The sequence below is a fragment of the Triticum urartu genome, chromosome 5 (genome assembly GCF_003073215.2).
Source record: "Triticum urartu cultivar G1812 chromosome 5, Tu2.1, whole genome shotgun sequence".
In the NCBI taxonomy this organism is placed as follows: Eukaryota; Viridiplantae; Streptophyta; class Magnoliopsida; order Poales; family Poaceae; genus Triticum; species Triticum urartu.
The window spans coordinates 481,301,451-481,324,292 of NC_053026.1; the positions used below are offsets into that span (position 1 = coordinate 481,301,451).

A 22,842-nucleotide genomic window follows, 5' to 3' on the forward strand; every position below is an offset into this window, starting at 1 on the left:
AATAAATAATAACTTTATTATTGCCTCTAGGGCATATTTCCTTCAGAAGATCCGTCACTACCAGCCTGGCCAACTGCCTTCGGTGGAGAAGGTAGCCACCACCACCATGCCCGGGCCAAGAGATCCGGACGTCCTCGTGACGTGAAGATTACGTGGGGGGGTCTCCTCTTGTTGTTGTCGAGACGAGGAGCAGCCGCAGTGGATCTCAATCTAAACCCCTTGGGCCCAGATCAGATCTCATCGCAGCCAAAATCTAATCCGCCAACGGCCGCCGAAAATCTCCTGGCCACCGCCAACCCACTGCGCACCTGCCATTGGAGAAGGAGGGAGATGGACGCCGCTGCCCCCATGCGTTACCGCCGGCCGAGGACTGCGCCGTCGCTGCCACCTCACCACAAGGGCTTCGCCCTGCGGCGTCCTCAGTGATGGCGGCGATAGTGGGAGGCGATGAAGGGGGAGGGCTGAGGGCGGTGTGGAACGAGACTCCCCGGGAGCGGCGCGGTGCCGCGGCCTCGGGGGAGAGAGGTCTATATAAAAGTATATATACACCCTTGAGCCTCATGAGGCCCATGGTCAATCACCCTCTCAATTCTCAAACCAGCTTGGCTGACCCCTGGAGCTTAGAGCATCTCCAGCCGCGCCCCCAACAGGCCCCCCCAGGCCACTTTTTCGGTGCCGGCGCCGAAAAAACGTCCCAGTCGCGCCCCCAGGACGCCGAAAATCGCCGGTTCGGACCTTTTTTCCGCCCGGCGGTCACAGGCCAAACCCGGCACGCTGGGGAGCAGTTGGGGCTCCGCGCTAGGGAAAAGCAGCCTGGCCCACACCGACAGGGGAAAAGTCAAGGTTTTCTTCCCCCGACTCGCCTCGCACCCCCCGCGCCCTCGGCCACCACTAGCTATATCCCGGCGACGGCCGCCGCCCTACTCTGCTAGATAGCCATTCCCCGCTGGAAAATAGCAGCGCTTGGCCGTGGCAGCCCCTCCCACAGAAGCTGGGCGTTTCCGGCCACCGTTTCCGGCCACGGAGCCGCGGTTTAGCAGCGGGTACACGCCCACCGAGTGCACGGTGTTCGACATTTTGCCTGTCTCGGCGATGGACTCGGATGAGGAGGAAGAGCTCGCCGCGCTGCTGGAGGAGGAAGCCGTGGCCGACGTCCAGGAAGAAGAAGCATCTCATGGTGCTCGCCGCCCTCGCCCAGCTGCTGGCGAGCAATGAAAAGCCGCGGCGAGGTGGCTGCGGCGCCGGGGTGGGTGAAAGCAAAGAACCGGCATCGTCTCGAAGGCTACTGCATGCTCTACTCCGACTACTTCGCCGATGCTCCACTTCATGGCGAGAAAACATTTCGGGCGCGTTATTGGATGAGCCGAAAGCTCTTCCTCAGGATTGTGAATTCCATCCGGGAGTTCGACAACTACTTCAAGTGCAAGATGGATTGCACTGGCGCTCTTGGATTCACCTCCATCCGGAAGTGCACGACAGCGATGAGGATGCTTGCATATGGAGCTCCTAATGATTCACTCGACGACTATGGGCGCATGGCCGAGTCCACCAGCATAGAGTGTTTCTACAAGTTCTGTCGGGCAGTGGTGGCAGTGTTTGGGCCACAATACTTGAGAACACCCAATGCGGAGACACTGCTCGGATCCTAGCCCAGAATGCAGCAAGAGGATTTCCTGGGATGCTTGGAAGCATCGACTCATGCATTGAAATGGAAGAATTGCCCATTTGGTTGGCAGGGGATGTACAAAGGCGCCAAAGGCGGTTGCAGTGTGGTGCTTGAGGCGGTAGCCACACAGGACCTCTGGATTTGGCACTCCTTTGGTATGCCAGGAACTCACAATGACATCAACGTGCTGCAGTGCTCTCCTGTTTTTGCCAAGCTCGTTGAGGGCCATTCTCCTCCGGTGAACTTCGAGATCAATGGGCACCAATACAACAAGGGGTACTACCTAGCAGATGACATCTATCCGAGATGGTCGACATTTGTGAAGACGATCTCAAACCCTGCGGCAGGAGGCAAGAACGCCTGGTTTGCGAAAGTTCAGGAGGCTTGCAGGAAGGATGTCGAGCGGGCATTTGGTGTGCTCCAATCTCGATTCGCTGTTGTTCGGTACCCCGCTCAGACCTGGTCCAAAGATCAAATGTGGGAGATTATGACTTGCTGTGTCATCTTGCACAACATGATCATCGAGAGCGAGCAAGAAGACCCAGTGTTTGACACTGAACCATACTACAGGCAGGGTCCTCTAGCCGAAGTTGATCACCATCTACCGGCAACTTGGACTGCCTATCTCAGTATGCGTCAGGAGATCCGAGACCCACAGGTGCATCATCAACTGCAGAAAGATCTGATTGAGCACCTATGGAGGCTCAAGGGGGACGCCGTGTGATGAAATACGAGTTTTTATTTGTTGAACTATATAATTTGTATTGAACTATTTGTTGTTGTACTATTTTGTTGAAGTATTTGATTTTTCTGTGATGAAATATGTGATAAGAAATAATTGTGTTGATAATTGAACGCCGAGACACGGCGAAACCACGCCGAATATGGGCCTATTCTCGCCCATATGGGCCTTATTCGCCGAAATTGGGCTGCAAAGTGGGCCAATTTCGGCGCCTGGGGGCGACGACTGGGCGCAAAACCGCCCACGCCGATTGTATCGCCGGCTCGCCCATAGGGGCGATTTTTATGCGTCCTGTGGGGGCAACGGCTGGAGATGCCTTAGTGGTCTACTCATGCAAAGCCTGAGAGAGTACGATTCCTTAACTAGTTGTTGCCATTGATAGGCAGCTGTTTGACCACCTATAAGCAACAAAGATGAAGATCAAGAAGGCCCAACCGCTCCTGAAGAAGGCAGCAGCTATGTGGAAGAGCAAGAGCAGGATGGCCACGGTTGGTGCCATTTCTCACAGGATCCATGCATTCATTCTGGCCGGCCGGGAAAAGTGTTCAAAAGTGGATTACCACAAGGCTCTCATGCTCTGCAAGATCGCGAAGCCGACGTGCCATGGCGGTGAGATGGTTGATGCCTCCCACTATTTAGCACTGTTTTGTCAAGAGGATGGTTTTGGTGGCTTCCCTGACTAGACACTGCACCCCAGCTTCAGCAATGGTGACGATTTCTATTACACTGACGAGTACGACACTAATGGTGATGAGGGAGACGAGCCCTCGGTGATGAATGCAATGAGGAGCAACCTGGAGGCTGAGGGCTTGGAATTCAACATGGACGACGATATTGACCAGGCTGCCGAAATGTTCGTCAGAAAGTTCCGTGAGCAGATGAACGCGAGTTTTTCTTGATGTTGTCTTCCATGTATACCATGCCCGGTAGCGCACATAGTGCTACTGCTATAACAAAGTGACTATAGAAGTGGTGAGAGTGAGACGATATCGTAGATAGGCCATGAACATTTGTGTCCATTCCCCAGGATACAAGATTCTGAACATGTCCTAGTTAGAAGTTTTTGATACATACCTTCCTGCCAAAGTCTGTACTTGTAGGTGTCTCAAAGGAAAGAAAAAACATTATATAATTTTTTTAGATTGCAAATCTTTTTTCTAAATTGTTTGAAATAGCTCCAACTGTTACTTATCTAGCCGGCTTCCACCAAACCTCGACCACTTGGCCGCTACGCCCTCCCGAAATTCCACACCTCCGTTGCTCACCAGTCTTGGAGGGTATGGCCCGCCACATTGAAGGAAACTAGTAAGCTTTGGCTCCCAACCCCCTTATTATCTCTTCTGAACCAAGAATCATAAGAATATTTACCCGCAAAAAAAACATAAGAATAAATTAATTAGTTGCCCATGTTAAAGTCGGACAAGTAGAGCGAGTTTGAGTAGAAAGCTTCATAGTGATAAAAATATATAGATTGAACACCCGCAAAAAAAGTTTGTGTCTCGCTTAGCTGTATAGTAAAGATAGGTTACGGGACTTGACCTGGAGAACTTGGGCGCCCCTTCGCATCAAGATCTTCTTATGGCTCGCCTTTAGAAATCGATGCTGGACTGCTGAGCAACTCGCCCTAGACTTCCGCATGGCCCAGTGTGCACGCACAGGAGCCAGAGACCATGACGTGCCTGCTCCCTGGGTGTTCGTTCCGGTAGGTATGGCATGAAATCATGGCTTCATGTTGTTTGATGGTGACTATCCCCTCCAAGGACGCCCTATTTCTAGACTAGCTCGCATCTTTAGCCACCGGCGCCACACCATGTATGCGCCGCGGCTTACCTCTTTGGCTCTCCTCACTGCTTGGTGCATATGGAAGCAATGTAAGAGCATCTCCAACAGCCGCGCTAAATTAGCGCCGCGCCGCAAATTAGGCCGTTTTAGCGCGCGCGCAACGCGGCGGGTCGTTCCAGCGGGCGCGTAAAAACGGTGCGCGCGCTATAACGGGTTGGGCGCGCGGTTGAAAACACTTACCCGCGCAGCGTATTTCGGGCGCCAGCTACAGCGCGCGGCACACTTGAGCGCTCACGCCGCACTCTCTCCTCTCCTCGTCCTACGCCCCGTGCGCGCCGGCACCGGCGCCCTGCCACCCACCCATGGACACGCACACCGGCGCCCCGCTCATCCCGCTGTACAGCCGCGAACCCCCCCCCCCCCCCCCCCCCCCCCCCCCCCCCCCCCCCCCCCCCGCCGCCGCCGCCGCCGGAAACCCTAGCGTGGGAAGCGCTGGCGTCGCCACCGCCGGAGCTCCGCCGAGCGTAGACCTCGCGCGCAGCCTCTTCTTGCCGCCGCGGATGACCACGACGCCGGGTGGCGTCGCGCCGGCGCCGTCCCGTGCCGCCGCCGCACCGTCGAAGAAGGTCCCCAATGCGGCGCGGACGAAGAAGGGCAAAACATCCGCGAAGAAAAACAAGGCGGCGGACGGCTCCGGCACCACGAAGGCGAGGGGAAAGAAGCTTGCAGGGCGTTCGACGGCCGCGGCGGCTACCGAAGCGCCGGCGAGCTCACTCGTTGAGCCGGCCGCCGACGCGCACCACGTGTTCGACGAAATGCCCCCAAGGTGAAAAAATTTCCAACTTTTCTTTTCTTCTTATTTTTTCAATGCATCATCATCACATATAGATAGCTTATTTGCATTGTTCAAAAAACTTTGTAGTCTCAACGATGATGCATACATGTCCACTATGGGTGTTGGGTCCAACAATTCGCATTGGTCTCAAACCAATGACATCCATTTCGAAGACCATGAGTTTGAGGTGGACGAGGAGGGTGAGGGAATTGTCGAGGCGCCGAAAGGAAGAGCGGGCAATTACTCAACCAACGATGACAAGTTACTATGCATACTTATTTGCAAGTGTCGAGGGATCCATCCATTGGAGGTGATCAAAGTAGAGACGCGTATTGGGGGCGAATGAAAGAACACTTTGATGCTCACAACTTGAGTGGAATTGACCGCTCCGAGAGATCACTTCGGTCCCGATGGTCGACAATCAACTCGGATTGTCAAAAGTGGGCGGCCGTACAAAAGGCAGTTGACAAGATTAACCCAAGTGGCACAAATGAGGATGATCGAGTAAGTGGCATCTCATATATGTTCATCATACTTGTTTTTGGTGACCGAAGTGCTAACTTGTTTTGTTTTTCTTGTAGTACAACATTGCACAAAACTTGTTCAAAGAAGAGACAAGGACAACCAAGAAGGGGAAGATCAAGAAAGGCAGGGTCTTTACCTTGCCTCATTGCTATGAAGTGTTAAAGGATGATGAGAAATGGAAGAAGCGTGACGGTTTGGAGGATTTGCATTTGAGCAACAAACGGAAGCGAGCAATTGAGATGAATGATGATGAGGAGGAGGATGATGCATCAAGTGATGACGGCAAGAGAAGCCCCACACCCAACTCGGTTTCATACTCGAAGCCAAAACGACCGGATGGGTGCAAGAAAGACAAAACCGAAAAGAAGAAGAGGAAAGGAGATGATGAGCTCAAAAATGCTATGGAAGCTATTGTGAAGGCAAGGGTCGAAGCCAATGAGGTGAGGAAAATGGCAAGGAACCAAGATGCCGTGGCCGAGGAGAGGAGGTTGGCGGCCGAGGAGAGAAGGGTGGCGGCCGAGGAGAGAAAGGTGGCTTTGGAGGAGAGGAAAGTGAGCAACGAGGAGCGAGCTAAGTTGTTGGAATGGGAGAAGCACTTATTCTTCTTGGACACATCTAACCTCAATACGGCGCAAAAGAGTATGTAATCTTGTTGGGGAACGTAGCATAAATTCAAAATTTTCCTACGTGTCACCAAGATCAATCTATGGAGTCATCTAGCAACGAGGGAGGAGTGGATCTACATACCCTTGTAGATCGCGCGCGGAAGCGTTCAAGAGAACGGGGTTGATGGAGTCGTACTCGTCGTGATTCAAATCACCGATGATCCTAGCGCGAACGGACGGCACCTCCGCGTTCAACACACGTACGGAGCAGCGACGTCTCCTCCTCTTGATCCAGCAAGGGGGGAGGAGAGGTTGATGGAGATCCAGCAGCACGACGGCGTGTGGTGGAAGTAGCGGGATTCCAACAGGGCTTCGCTAAGCGCTGCGGGAGGAGGGAGATGTGTCATGGGAGGGAGAGGGAGGCGCCAGGGCTTAGGTATGTTTGCCTCCTTTCCCCCACTATATATAGGGCCAAGGGAGAGGGGGGAGGCGCAGCCCTTGCCCCTTCCTCCAAGGAAGGGTGCGGCCAAGGGGGGGAGGAGTCCATCCTCCCCAAGGCACCTCGGAGGTGCCTTCCCCTTTTAGGACTCTCCTCCTTTTCCTCTTCTCTTGGCGCATGGGCCTCTAGGGGCTGGTGCCCTTGGCCCATATAGGCCAAGGCGCACCCCCTACAGCCCATGTGGCCCCCCCGGGGCAGGTGGCCCCACCCGGTGGACCCCCGGGACCCTTCCGGTGGTCCCGGTACAATAACCGGTGACCCCGAACTTTGTCCCATGCCGAAATAGCACTTCCTATATATAATTCTTTACCTCCGGACCATTCCGGAACTCCTCGTGACGTCCGGGATCTCATCCGGGACTCCGAACAACTTTCGGGTTACCGCATACTAATATCTCTACAACCCTAGCGTCACCGAACCTTAAGTGTGTAGACCCTACGGGTTCGGGAACCATGCAGACATGACCGAGACGTTCTCCGGTCAATAACCAACAGCGGGATCTGGATACCCATGTGGTTCCCACATGTTCCACGATGATCTCATCGGATGAACCACGATGTCGAGGATTCGATCAATCCCGTATACAATTCCCTTTGTCTAGCGGTATTGTACTTGCCCGAGATTCGATCGTCGGTATCCCGATACCTTGTTCAATCTCGTTACCGGCAAGTCTCTTTACTCGTTCTGTAACACATCATCCCGTGATCAACTCCTTGGTCACATTGCGCATATGATGATGTCCTACCGAGTGGGCCCAGAGATACCTCTCCACACACGGAGTGACAAATCCCAGTCTCGATTCGTGCCAACCCCAACAGAACACCTTCGGAGATATCCGTAGTGCACTTTATAGCCACCAGTTACGTTGTGACGTTTGGCACACCCAAAGCATTCCTACAGTATCCGGGAGTTGCACAATCTCATGGTCTAAGAAATGATACTTGACATTAGAAAAGTTTTAGCATACGAACTACACGATCTTTGTGCTATGGCTTAGATTGGGTCTTGTCATCACATCATTCTCCTAATGATGTGATCCCGTTATCAACGACATCCAATGTCCATGGTCAGGAAACCGTAACCATCTATTGATCAACGAGCTAGTCAACTAGAGGCTTACTAGAGACATGGTGTTGTCTATGTATCCACACATGTATCTGAGTTTCCTATCAATACAATTCTAGCATGGATAATAAACGATTATCATGAACAAAGAAATATAATAATAACCAATTTATTATTGCCTCTAGAGCATATTTCCAACAGTCTCCCACTTGCACTAGAGTCAATAATCTAGTTCACATCGCCATGTGATTAACACTCACAGGTCACATCGCCATGTGACCAACATCCAAAGAGTTTACAAGTGTCGCTAAACTAGTTCACATCATCATGTGATTAAGACTCAATGAGTTCGGGGGTTTGATCATGTTTTGCTTGTGAGAGAGGTTTTAGTCAACGGGTCTGAACCTTTCAGATCCGTGTGTGCTTTACAAATCTCTATGTCATCTCCTAGATGCAGCTACCACGCTCTATTTGGAACTATTGCAAATAACTGTTCTACTATACGAATCCAGTTTACTACTCAGAATAATCTGGAGTAGTGTCAAAGTTTGCATCGGCGTAACCGTTTACGACAAACTCTTTTACCACCTCCATAATCGAGAAAAATTCCTTAGTCCACTAGTTACTAAGGATAACTTTGACCGCTGTCCTGTGATCCATTCTTGGATCACTCTTGTACCCCTTGACTGACTCATGGCAAGGCACACTTCAGGTGCGGTACATAGCATAGCATACTGTAGAGCCTATGTTTTAAGCATAGGGGACGACCTTCGTCCTTTCTCTCTATTCTGCCGTGGTCGAGCTATAAGTCTTAACTTCATACCTTACAACTCAGGCAAGAACTCCTTCTTTGACTGATCCATCTTGAACACCTTCAAGATCATGTCAAGGAATGTGCTCATTTGAAAGTACTATTAAGCGTTTTGATCTATCCTTATAGATCTTGATGCTCAATGTTCAAGTAGCTTAATCCAGGCTTTCCATTGAAAAACACTTTCCAAATAACCCTATATACTTTCCAGAAATTCTATGTCATTTCTGATCAACAATATGTCAACAACATATATTTATCAGAAATTATATAGTGCTCCCACTCACTTCTTTGGAAATATAAGTTTCTCATAAACTTTGTATAAACACAAAATCTTTGATCATCATCAAAGCATACATTCCAACTCCGAGATGCTTACTCCAGTCCCTAGAAGGATTGCTGGAGCTTTGCATACTTATTAGCATCTTTCAGGATTGACAAAACCTTCCGGTTGTATCACATACAACCCTTCCTCAAGAAAATCGTCGAGGAAACAATGTTTTGACGTCCTATCTGCAAGATTTCATAAATAATGCAGTAATCGCTAATATAATTCCAACAGACTCTTAGCATCGCTACGAGTGAGAAAGTCTCATCGTAGTCAACTCTTTGAACTTATCGGAAAACATCTTAACGACAAGTCGAGCTTTCTTAATGGTGACATTTACCATCATTGTCCGTCTTCCTTTTAAAATCCATCTACACTCAACAGTCTTATGACCATCGAGTTGTTCTGTCAAAGTCTACACTTTGTTTCCATACATGGATCCTCTCTCGGATTTTATGGCCTCGAGCCATTTATCGGAATCCGGGCCCACCATCGCTTCTCCATAGCTCATAGGTTCATTGTTGTCTAGCAACATGACTTCCAAGACAGGATCACGTACCACTCTGAAGTAGTACGCATCCTTGTCATCCCACGAGGTTTGGTAGTGACTTGATCTGAAGTTTCATGATCACTATCATAAGCTTCCACTTCAATTGGTGTAGGTGCCACAGGAACAACTTCCTGTACCCTGCCACACACTAGTTGAAGAGAAATAACCTCATCAAGTCTCCACCATCCTCCCACTCAATTCTTTCGAGAGAAACTTTTCCTCGAGAAAGGACCCAATTCTAGAAACAATCCCTTATTGCTTTCGAATCTGAGACAGGAGGTATACCCAACTGTTTTGGGTGTCCTATGAAGATGCATTTATCCGCTTTGGGTTCGAGCTTATCAGCCTGAAACTTTTTCGCATAAGCGTCACAGCCCCAAACTTTTAAGAAATGACAGCTTAGGTTTCTCTAAACCATAGTTCATACGGTGTCATCTCATCGGAATTACGTGGTGCCCTATTTAAAGTGAATGTGGTTGTCTCTAATGCCTAACCCATAAACTATTGTGGTAATTCGATAAAAGACATCATGGTATGCATCATATCCAATAGGGTGCAGTTATGATGTTCGGACACACCATCACACTATGGTGTTCCAGGCTGTATTAGTTGTGAAACAATTTTCACAATGTCTTAATTCTATGCCAAACTCGTAATTCAGATATTCATCTCTATGATCATATCATAGATATTTTATCCTCTTGTCACGACGATCTTTCAACTTCACCCTGAAATTACTTGAACCTTTCAATAATTCAGACTCATGATTCATCAAGCAAATATACTCAACATCTACTCAAATCATCTGTGAAGTAAGAACATAACGATATCCACTACATGCCTCAGCACTCATTCGATTGCATACATCAAAATGTATTACTTCCAACAAGTTGCTTTCTAGTTCCATTTTACTGAAAACGAGGCTTTCAGTCATCTTGCCCATGTGGTATGATTTGCATGTCTCAAGTGATTCAAAATCAAGTGAGTCCAAACGGTCCATTTGCATAGAGTTTCTTCATGCATATCTACCAACAAACATGGTTCGCATGTCTCAATCCTTTCAAAAATGAGTGAGTCCAAAGATCCATCAACATGGAGCTTCTTCATGCGTTTTATACTGATATGACTTAAGTGGCAGTGCCACAAGTAGGTGGTACTATCATTACTATCTTTTGGCATGAACATGTGTATCACTACGATCGAGATTCAATAAACCATTCATTTTAGGTGTAAGACCATTGAAGGTATTATTCAAATAAACAGAGTAACCATTATTCTACTTAAATGAATAACCGTATCGCGATAGACATAATCCAATCATGTCTATGCTCAACGCAAACACCAAATAACAATTATTTAGGTTTTAATACCAATATCGATGGTAGAGGGAGCGTGCGATGCTTGATCATATCAACCCTGGAAACACTTCCAACACATATCGTCAGCTCACCTTTAGCTAGTCTCCGTTTATTTCGTAGCCTTTTGTTTCGAGTTACTAACACTTAGCAACCGAACCGGTATCTAATACCCTGGTGCTACTAGGAGTACTAGTAAAGTACACATCAACACAATGTATATCCAATATACTTCTATTGACCTTGCCAGCCTTCTCATCTACCAAGTATCTAGGGTAATTCTACTCCAGTGGTTGTTCCCCTTATTACAGAAGCACTCAGTCTCGGGTTTGGGTTCAACCTTGGGTTTCTTCACTAGAGCAGCAGCTGAATTGCCGTTTCATGAAGTATCCCTTTGTTCCCTTGCCCTTCTTGAAACTAGTGGTTTCACCAACCATCAACAATTGATGCTCCTTCTTGATTTCTACTTTCGCGGTGTCAAACATCGCGAATATCTCAAGGATCATCATATATGTCCCTGATATATCATAGTTCATCACGAAGCTCTAGCAGCTTGGTGGTAATGACTTCGGAGAACCATCACTATTTCATCTGGAAGATCAACTCCCACTCGATTCAAGTGATTGTTGTACTCAGACAATCTGAGCACAAGCACAACAATTGAGCTTTTCTCCTTAGTTTGTAGGCTAAGAAAATCGTCGAAGGTCTTATACCTCTTGACGTGGGCACGAGCCTGAAATTCCAATTTCAGCCCTCGAAACATCTCATATGTTTCACGACGTTTCAAAACATTTTCGGTGCCTCAACTCTAAGCCGTTTAACTGAACTATCATGTAGTTATCAAAATGTGTATGTCAGATGTTCGCAACATCCACAGACGATGTTCGAGGTTCAGCACACTGAGCGGTGCATTAAGGACATAAGCCTTCTATGAAGCAATGAGGACAAACCTCAGTTTACGGACCTAGTCCGCAAAATTACTACTATCAACTTTCAACTAAATTTTCTCTAGGAACATATCTAAACAGTAGAACTAAAGCGTGAGCTACGACATAATTTGCGAAGACCTTTTGACTATGTTCAGGATAATTAAATTCATCTTATGAACTCCCACTCAGATAGACATCCCTCTAGTCATCTAAGTGATTACATGATCCGAGTCAACTAGGCCGTGTCCGATCATCACGTGAGACGGACTAGTCAACGTCGGTGAACATCTTCATGTTGATCGTATCTTCTATACGACTCATGCTCGACCTTTCGGTCTTCTGTGTTCCGAGGTCATGTCTGTACATGATAGGCTCGTCAAGTCAACCTAAGTGTTTCGCGTGTGTAAATCTGTCTTACACCCGTTGTACGTGAACGTTGGAATCTATCACACCCGATCATCACGTGGTGCTTAGAAATGAACGAACTGTCGCAACGGTGCACAGTTAGGGAGAACACTTTCTTGAAATTTTAAAGAGGGATCATCTTATTTACTACCGTTGTTCTAAGCAAATAAGATGTATAAACATGATAAACATCACATGCAATCAAATAGTGACATGATATGGCCAATATCACTTTGCTCCTTTTGATCTCCATCTTCGGGGCTCCATGATCATCATTGTCACCGGCATGACACCATGATCTCCATCATCATGATCTCCATCATCGTGTCTTCATGAAGTTGTCTCGCCAACTATTACTTCTACTACTACAGCTAACGGTTAGCAATAAAGTAAAGTAATTACATGACGTTTATGTTGACACGCAGGTCATAAATAAATTAAGACAACTCCTATGGCTCCTGCCGGTTGTCATACTCATCGACATGCAAGTCGTGATTCCTATTACAAGAACATGATCATCTCATACATCACATATATCATTCATCACATCCTTTGGCCATATCACATCACATAGCATACCCTGCAAAAACAAGTTAGACGTTCTCTAATTGTTGTTTGCATGTTTTACGTGGCTGCTATGGGTTTCTAGCAAGAACGTTTCTTACCTACGCAAAAACCACAACGTGATATGCCAATTGCTATTTACCCTTCATAAGGACCCTTTTCATCGAATCCGATCCGATTAAAGTGGGAGAGACAGACACCCGCTAGCCACCTTATGCAACTAGTGCATGTCAGTCGGTGGAACCAGTCTCACGTAAGAGTACGTGTAAGGTCGGTCCGGGCCGCTTCATCCCACAATGCCACGAATCAAGATTGGACTAGTAACGGTAAGCATATTGAACAAAATCAACGCCCACAACTACTTTGTGTTCTACTCGTGCATAGAAACTACGCATAGACCTAGCTCATGATGCCACTGTTGGGGAAACGTAGCATAAATTCAAAAATTTCTACGTGTCACCAAGATCTATCTATGGAGTCATCTAGCAACGAGGGAGGAGTGGATCTACATACCCTTGTAGATCGCGCGCGGAAGCGTTCAAGAGAACGGGGTTGATGGAGTCGTACTCGTCGTGATCCAAATCACCGATGATCCTAGCGCCGAACGGACGGCACCTCCGCGTTCAACACACGTACGGAGCAGCGACGTCTCCTCCTTCTTGATCCAGCAGGGGGAGGAGAGGTTGATGGAGATCCAGCAGCACGACGGCGTGGTGGTGGAAGTAGCGGGATTCCAACAGGGCTTCGCCAAGCGCTGTGGGAGGAGGGAGATGTGTCATGGGAGGGAGAGGGAGGCGCCAGGGCTTAGGTGTTGCTGCCCTCCCTTCCCCCCACTATATATAGGGCCAAGGGAGAGGGGGGCGCAGCCTTGGCCCTTCCTCCAAGGAAGGGTGCGGCAGGGAGGAGTCCCTCCTCCCCAAGGCACCTCGGAGGTGCCTTCCCCCTTTAGGACTCTTCCTTTCCCTCATCTCTTGGCGCATGGGCCTCTTGGGGCTGGTGCCCTTGGCCCATATAGGCCAAGGCGCACCCCCTACAGCCCATGTGGCCCCCGGGGCAGGTGGCCCCACCCGGTGGACCCCCGGGACCCTTCCGGTGGTCCCGGTACAATACGTGACCCCGAAACTTGTCCCGATGGCCGAAATAGCACTTCCTATATATAATTCTTTACCTCCGGACCATTCCGGAACTCCTGTGACGTGGAACTCCTCGTGACGTCCGGGATCTCATCCGGGACTCCGAACAACTTTCGGGTTACCACATACTAATATCTCTATAACCCTAGCGTCACCGAACCTTAAGTGTGTAGACCCTACGGGTTCGGGAAGCATGCAGACATGACCGAGACGTTCTCCGGTCAACAACCAACAGCGGGATCTGGATACCCATGTTGGTTCCCACATGTTCCACGATGATCTCATCGGATGAACCACGATGTCGAGGATTCGATCAATCCCGTATACAATTCCCTTTGTCTAGCGGTACGATACTTGCCCGAGATTCGATCGTCGGTATCTCGATACCTTGTTCAATCTCGTTACCGACAAGTCTCTTTACTCGTTCCGTAACACATCATCCCATGATCAACTACTTGATCACATTGTGCACATTATGATGATGTCCTACCGAGTGGGCCCAGAGATACCTCTCCGTCACACGGAGTGACAAATCCCAGTCTCGATTCGTGCCAACCCAACAGACACTTTCGGAGATACCCGTAGTGCACCTTTATAGTCACCCAGTTACGTTGTGACGTTTGGCACACCCAAAGCACTCCTACGGTATCCGGGAGTTGCACAATCTCATGGTCTAAGGAAATGATACTTGACATTAGAAAAGTTTTAGCATACAAACTACACGATCTAGTGCTATGCTTAGGATTGGGTCTTGTCCATCACATCATTCTCCTAATGATGTGATCCCGTTATCAACGACATCCAATGTCCATGGTCAGGAAACCGTAACCATCTATTGATCAACGAGCTAGTCAACTAGAGGCTTACTAGGGACATGGTGTTGTCTATGTATCCACACATGTATCTGAGTTTCCTATCAATACAATTTTAGCATGGATAATAAACGATTATCATGAACAAGGAAATATAATAATAACCAATTTATTATTGCCTCTAGGGCATATTTCCAACAAATCTTGCCCAACAAGAAGTCTTGATCCAAAAAAGAGCCTTGGTTCGTGCAATGGGTGGCGGTGGCCTCGGCGCCATGGGTGGCGATGGCCTCGGCGCCATGGGTGGCGGTGGCTTCGGCGCCATGGGTGGCGGTGGCCTCGGCGCCATGGGAGGCATGGGTGGCTTCGGAGCCATGGGAGGCATGGGTGCACATACGGCCGCCATGGGAGGCATGGGTGTACCTCCGGCCGCCATGGGAGGCATGGGTGGCTTTGGAGCACCCTCCGACGCTATGGCCGCCATGGGAGGCATGAGTTTTGCTTCTCTCATGGGAGGCATGGATGCACCTCCGGCCGCCATGGGTGCAATGTCTTTCGATGTGCCTTCTCACACACATTCCCATGAAGATGCCGTTGAAGATCTTGCCAACACCGTCGGAGCTTCACATGATGCGGTGCGTGATGCGGTGCGTGATGAGGAGAGGGAGGAAGATTCATCTTCGGAGGCGGAAGAGCCGTCTTTGGAAGATGAGGACGAAGACGAAGACGAAGAAGATGAAGATTGATGTGTCTTTAGGCCTTGAACTTTAGTTTGCATTTGAACTTGGTTGGATGAACTTGTGGGCATGATTTTATGTGGGCATGAACTTTTATTCATCAACTTGTTTGTGTCAAATTTCACATGTTCATTTTTTTCAAAATATCATATATGCAAAATGCCCGACGAGTCGCGCGTGCTGTATTTTTGCGCTCTGCTGGAGCGGCGCGCGCTGCATTATAGCGCGGCTGTTGGAGCCAGCACAGGCGGGTGCGCAAAACCAGCCGCAGCGTGCGCAGTAAATAGGTTTTTTACGCGCGGCGCTTAGCGCGACTGTTAGAGATGCTCTAACACCCACGTCTTTAACGCGGAGCGGCCATCCATCTCACACCTCACCTCCATGATCAAGGATGAGGCTAGCAGCTGGGCTCGTGTGGGTGCTCTAGGACTAACACATCATCATACCAGAGACGTAGCCTTGCTGCCTGGGGAGCACACACCTTCACACTGTGTTTGTGCGCACTTAACTCTGACTGCCACGTCACGTCTTCATGTTGTTAGAGGTCCCCTGTAGCTACTCTATGCTACTTTTTCTACCTATCAGTGTAATACGCAAATTTTTTGCGTATTCGTGGAAAAATTAGATTTGTACGCTCAAATAAGAAGGAAAAAACACAAACGCCGTACTAATGCCCATGGGGAAATCCAGACAAAGCTGAAAGTATGGCTTGATTTTGATGAAATACAAGATTCTTTTTGTAAATATGGCGGCAGTCAAGAGGTTGTGCCCATCTCTTCTCCATCCAACGGCTAGAGATGCATGGATGCAACTGATACATAGATTCGCCCCTTGCACTAGATACCTTCTCTCCCGACCAAGATTTCGGCTACCTGATGCCATTTTTTTCTCTAGGACAGCGGATTTCCCGGTTACCATTGTAACCACAAAATTCAGATGATGCTAATTTATGTACGCAAACGTTTAGATTCAAAAAAGCCACGCTCAATTTATGTATGCGAATGTTTAAATTCAAAATATTTAAAATGTTTGCTATTTTTTGTCCAATACTTGCATTTACCCAGGGGCGGTCAGAGACGTGGTTACCGAAAAAGACTTTCGCCCCGCTTTATATATAAAGCAATGACCGACCACATCTCAGATACAAACGCACAGCACCACAACACACGCACACACCCAAGGCTGGATACATAGGCGCTGAGCGCAGCAACACTACCCCTAGTACTACAAAAGCAACCGGAGTCCTCAACCGCGGACACGCCAACGCGAAGAGAAGAAGCCGCATATGACGAACCGTGTGCTCCAAGGCGGCGCCTTCAGGAAGGTTACGTCACCAGAGCGCCGTCACTACCCGACCCGAGGATCAGAATTTCCCCTGGAGCAACACGACGGGCAATGAGAGCCGCGACGACGCCTTCAAAAAGGGAGCGAGCTTCACCGCCGCCAGTCCGTCCGAAGATAGATCAGGTTTTCACCCCGGCCAACACTCACCATCATCGGACGCCACATCCCATTGACCACGCCGTCCACATGGCCATGGCCACCGGGCAGCACCTAGCCACGGGCTTTGCCCAAGAGCACCACGGAGCCACCACCAGGGCCGCCGTCCTGGCATCCAAGACCTGGACACCACCTCACTCGAGATCCATCGCTACCCTAACCAAAGATACGAGCGGAAAGGAACTGCCTTTCGCACCCTTGGGCTTCCCCCAACGCCGAAACCTAAAGGCCGGCCAAAATTGGCCTCCATCGACCCGTCCTGCTGCCAGGCGCGAGATGAGCACGGTCCTGCTGCCGGGCGCAAGACGAGCATGATCCTGCTGCCGGGCGTGAGACGAGGTCGGTCTTGCTGCCGGGCGCGAGACTTGGTCAGTCCTGCTACCGGGCACGAGATGAGCTCGGGCCTGCTGCCGAGCGTGAGACGAGCGATGGACTGTAGTCGGAGAAGGGCCGAACCTTCGACGAAGGTAGCAACCAGACGGCGAGGCGAGAGCCCACGGTCGCAACGGGCCGCCTACAGACAAGCCGACACCGGAAAGCTAGTCGCCGCCCCAGTCAACCCACCGAGTTGCCGTGGAGCCGGCACGGCGAAGCCACCTCGCCGCCGCCACCCACAGCTGGGACCGCAGGCATGCCGGGCCGGGCCCCAAACCCGCGCCGCCGGCCGGCAAAAGGCGAAATCCGGCCGGCACACAACACCACCGCCGCCACCGTGCCTTGCCGACGACGACGGGCGCATCAGCCCCCGCGCGCCGCTGGCAGGCCCTTGCCGCCGACCCGCCGAACCAGAGCCGCCGGGGCCTCCACCACGCGCAGCCACTGTGCCACCCACACGGCCCAGGACGGCCAGCACCGCCGCATCTCGCCGACGGTGCGCGCCCACCAGATCCGAGCAAAGAGCCCCGATTCATCGCCAAAACAGTCAGGCGCCGCTCCTCCATCGCGAGGGAGACAGAGAGGAGGAGGCCGCCGCTCCCTGGGGCTGCCGCCCCAGCATCCAGTGCCATCGCGCCGCAGAAGAGGCCGGAGGGCCATATCCGCACTGGCGCGTAGCTCCGCGATGCACGCCTCGTCGTCCAGGGTCGGCCTTCGCGCGCGACCAGAGAGAAAGGCCCGCCGCCGGCGGCAGCCGCACGGGCTTTGCCCGGCGGGGACGCCCGACGGCGGCGAGGGGGGAGAGAGCAGGTGGGGGTGGCGGCGGCGGCGGGGTTAGGTCACCCGACCGCCCTCCTGGAGAGCGACGCGGTTTCAGAAATGTGGTTATCGGGTGATAATCAAATTGTGGACCAAGGATAAATCACCCGAGTCTAAAGGTTGAGATAATTAGCACCCCTTGCGCGCCAAGCATCACCATTTCAAACACTCAAGACGGATCACCCGGCAGAACAAAAATATCTTCCCACGGTTAAAATCCGGAAATATACACCCACGCGGCCACGCCATGTATAAATGAGAATTGATGTGGTTGTTGTCACAGGACGCCAAGTCAAAAACTCCATAAAGGTGTTTGGAGACTTGCGAAAGCATGAAAAAACACGGAAGCTCCCATATAGATCTATCACGGAGATTGCTCCCTTCTACTTTCTGCTAGTTGACGAGCGAGCAGGAAAGCGGCCGGAGGAGAGGCAAAGCTACGCAGATCTCACGTACAGCAACGCAAAGCAGCGGGGAAAACGAAGAAAAATCAGAGACGCGTAGCTGCAACCTTTGGAATTCCGAGCGTGAATCACACGACCGGAGACCCGGCAAGGAAAGCTGTCCGGTCTGCTTGCTTTGGGAAAAATTATTCTAAGCCATCTATCAGCTAGCTTTACCACTTGATTAAAGGAGAGATATTGGCAGTTTGGTACCCCAACCCAAAAGGGCCAATCCTAGCCCTGGGACAGGTGCCTTTCGTGACTTATTAATACATACTTCCCCATAAGTTCCTTGCTTAGTTCCACTGTCAACATTCTTAAAGTGCTCACTCCACATGCCTATTTTTTCTCTCTGGTATATGCTATTGCTAGCTGCTTTCACATGCTTTATCACGCGAGGAACCAAAAGTTTGATCCTGACATGACCTATGGTGGTTGCAATGTTAATTGCATGCTCAGCTTCCGACTATAAATGCACCATTGGAGCCTCAGGACAAAGCCCATGCCTCATTTCAAGACAGCTTCTCTCATCTCTGTATCCCAGTGACCTACCCGATTCCAAGCCTGAGGCACCATAGCTTAGCATCCTACTTATTTCCCTTCATAACCAGCTCGACCATCTCTCAGAACCAAAGATGAAGATCGGGAAGGCTCCTGAGCTCTTGAAGAAGGCGGCAGCAATGTGCAAGAGCAAGACCGCAAGGCTCCTCATCCTTGCCTCGCTCCAGCGCCGTGGGATGGCTAGAACAGCCGTGGTCTCTCGCAAGATCGACGCGCTTATTGTGGCCGACTGGGAGAGAGTGGACCGCCACAAGGCTCTCGCGCTGCGCACAATGGAGAAGAGACCAATCATCGTCCATGAGAGTGACTTTGAGGCCAATTTCTCTCATCACTTGGCGGTGTTCAACCAAGAGAATGGTCATGGTGGCTGCCCAGCTGAGTGGACACTGCATCCCCTCTTCAACAACGACCACGACAACTGCCGTTACACTAAGGATGATGATGTGCTAATTGATTCATGTGATCAAGACAACGATGATGAGCCATCTGTCGTGGATGTGATCAGGAGCAACCAAGAAGCTGAGGGGTTGGAGTTCGACATGGAGGAGGATATTGACCAGGCTGCTGATATGTTCATTAGGAGGTTTCGGCAGCGTCTGAACGAGGGATTTTAGGGTCTTGTTTGTACATGCATGTACCTTGGCTTAGGGTGTTGTCTTCTTTTTAGGTGCCCAAAAATTAGAAAATTTTGTAGAAATCAATATGAGTGGGAGTTGAGGCTTGACAAACAGTTATCCTTATCATCATTTGTTTTTGAAATCTTTTGTTAACATCCAAGATCCCTCAGCCGTACCCACCTCTATAGGAAAAACCATCTACACCGAGTACTTGGCGGGTCGCGGTGTAAATCCACAGGCACTTGGCATACATACAACATGTTTGCCGAGTATCGTGTAAATTAAACTTGGCAAATAGAAGGTACTTGGTAATATTCGGTCTTCGCGAGTTTCTCCCCAAAAAGAACACTCAGCATAGAGAAAAAGCCCGAGAAAGGAAGCAAAAGACACTTGGCAAAGAAAAAAAATCTCTGGGAGGAAAACATGTGCTAACCCATGTGTTTGACGGTCCCGTTACATCAGGCGTTGTTTGCCGACTGTCCACGGACACTCGGCTTATCTTTTCACATGTCTTTTTCTTAATGGTGTGACCATTTGCCGAGTACCCTATGGAGAACACTTGGCTTATATTTTTTTTGAATTTACTTTTTAAAGTGCAGTGATCATTTCGTGAGTACCCGATATCCAATGCCTGGCTCCTCGTCCTTGCCTCGCTCCATCGCAGGATGGCCACGGTTTGCGCCATCTCTCAATGGATCGACGCCCTTATTGTGGCCGGCCTGGAGAAGAGTGCCAAGCTGGACAACCACAAGACTTTGGTCCATAAGGTCGAGAGCCAGGGGTATTGGGATGGTTGAGGATCTATCTCTCCATTTAGCACTGATTGATGGGGAGGGTGGTGCTCGTGGCTGCCCTAACTGGACATTCCAACCCATTTTCAGCGACGGAGTTAGTTGCTATTACACTGACAAGTACAACAGCGATGAAAATTTTGACGGAGGAGACGAGTCCTTGGTGATTGATGTGATGAGTAGAAGCCAGGGGGCTGAGGAGTTGGGATTCAACATGGACAAGGATATCAACCAGGCTGCCGAAATGTTCATCGGAAGGTTCCCTAAGTTCATGAACACAAGTTGGAAGTTTTGACACATATTTAGCTACATGCTAAATTGTGTATTTGGTGTGTGCGGGCGCACATTGAAGGAAAGAAAAACGCTTAACTAAATTGTTTGGATTACAAATCTTTTATCCGACAAAGAGTAGATATTATTGGCTCAAAATAAAACATCAAGAGAATACAAAACAAGATGAGCACACACTTGGCCTCTGCATAGCTAGAATGCAGACAACCAACACCAACACACACGCAAAAACATGCCAACAACTAGGAAAGTTATATAAGATAAAAACTATGCTATATGTAGACGAGGAAAAAAGAAAATAGCCCCAAAGCAATCACATCCATCTTATCACACCAAATGGAGAGATTGTTCAACAGCAAAACTTTCACGAAAGGAGTGGCGCTCAAGCGCCACCCTCGCCAGATCCAACGACCAAGGCCAGAATATAAGTTTTCACTCTGAAGAAATAGTCTGAACATATCCGAGTAATGATTCAACAAGGTAACGACCTAAAAAAATATCGTCATTGCCAGGTATAACCAACTCGGTTCAGATATGGGCTTTCACCTCGGAGCTCGACAACGAGGTGCATGAGTAGCACCACCGTCGCAGTCACTTGTGTTGTCACCACCACTTTTCCACAACCCCAGCAGCTAAATGCGATATGTGACCGCCACCGCTGCGCAACCATCCCTGTGTGTCAAGTTGTCTTCTGTAGTTTGCATCTTACCGCCGAAGTCAACCATCGGATCTGGAGAGATGAACTACTTAAAGATCTCTTGGTGACAACCGTTGTCGTGGAGCCACAAGTGGTCGTTCCAGCACAATCTGCAGCAACCGCCACCTAACCGATTAGACCCGCGTCACCACCAACAAGCCCGCCAGATCTTATATTGACGTATAAATGTATTGACTAGTCTCTTTCATTAGATCGATCTTTTGGTTGCATTAGTTAGAGCATGCACTTCTATATGGTATCGAAACCAAGAGGTCTTGAGTTCAAGACCCGGCTGACGCAATTAAAGTGCGGCCCACGTTCGGTCCCCGTTTAGGCCTGAGGGAGTCACACATGGGGGGAGTCTTGACGTATAAATGTATTGCCTAGTCTTGTGGTTGAATCATAATGAACTTCCGCTTCATGCACAACCAAGGAGGAAGGTTATACAAACATAGAGTCACAGGTCAGGTGCTATGGTTGCTGCACTGCTCCCTAAAAGGATTAATGACATCTGCGCTTAGATCAAACCATACGTTCCTTGCGTCACCTGCAAACTCCTTCCTGTACTTTCTCTCTATTTTTCTCCACTGCAACCCGTCAGGGGGTACTATTAACTTTCCGTCTTTCTTACGGTCTTCTCTGTGACATCGCATCGCCTTGGCATGCTCTTTGTTTAGGAACAAACATTTCAACCGTGGTATTATAGGAGCATACCACGTCACATTGGCAGGAATCTTCTTCCTGGGGCGCTCGCCCTCGACATCACCAGGGTCATCGCAGCTGATCTTATAGTGCAATGCACCGCATACCAGGCACGCGTTCAAATCCGCGTACTCACCGCGGTTGAGGATGCAGTCATTAGGGCATGCATGTATCTTCTACACCTCTAACCCTAGAGGGCAGACAGTCTTCTTTGCTTCGTACGTACTCTCGGGCAATTCGTTGTCCTTTGAAAGCATCTTCTTTAACTTTATCAGCAACTTTCCAAATGCCTTGTCAGATACACCATTCTATGCCATCCATTGCAGTAATTCCAGTATGGTGCCCATCTTTTTATTGTCACTTTCGCAATTCGGGTACAATAATTTTTTGTGATCCTATAACATGCGCTGCAACTTCTTTTTCTCCTTTTCACTTGTGCAGTTTCTCTCTGCATCGGTAATGGCCCGACCTAGATCATCAGTTGGCTCATCTGATGCCTCTTGTTCAGCTTCTTCCCGCATTGCCGGCTCAGCTTCTTCCCACATTGTTGTATCATCGTATTCAGGGAACCCATGGCCAGAATAGCTATCGTCCTATTCTTCTTCATCTTCTTCCATCATAACCCCTTTTTCTCCGTGCTTGGTCCAAACAAATAGTGGGGCATGAAACCGGACTCAAACAAGTGGACGTGAATGGTTCTTGA

General features: G+C 49.5%; 1 protein-coding gene across 1 annotated transcript; it reads left to right on the forward strand.

Moving 5' to 3' along the window:
- Positions 1-18,992: 18,992 nt before the first annotated feature.
- LOC125556378 lies at positions 18,993-19,911 on the forward strand. Its single transcript, XM_048719127.1, has one exon. It carries the CDS (start codon positions 19,116-19,118, stop codon positions 19,653-19,655), a length of 540 nt encoding a protein of 179 aa, XP_048575084.1. The 5' UTR covers positions 18,993-19,115; the 3' UTR covers positions 19,656-19,911.
- The last annotated feature ends 2,931 nt before the right edge of the window (positions 19,912-22,842 follow it).

Bases quoted from the DNA above. Each gene is read 5' to 3' on its own strand.
- LOC125556378 (XM_048719127.1), top strand. From the start codon at position 19,116: ATGAAGATCGGGAAGGCTCCTGAGCTCTTGAAGAAGGCGGCAGCAATG.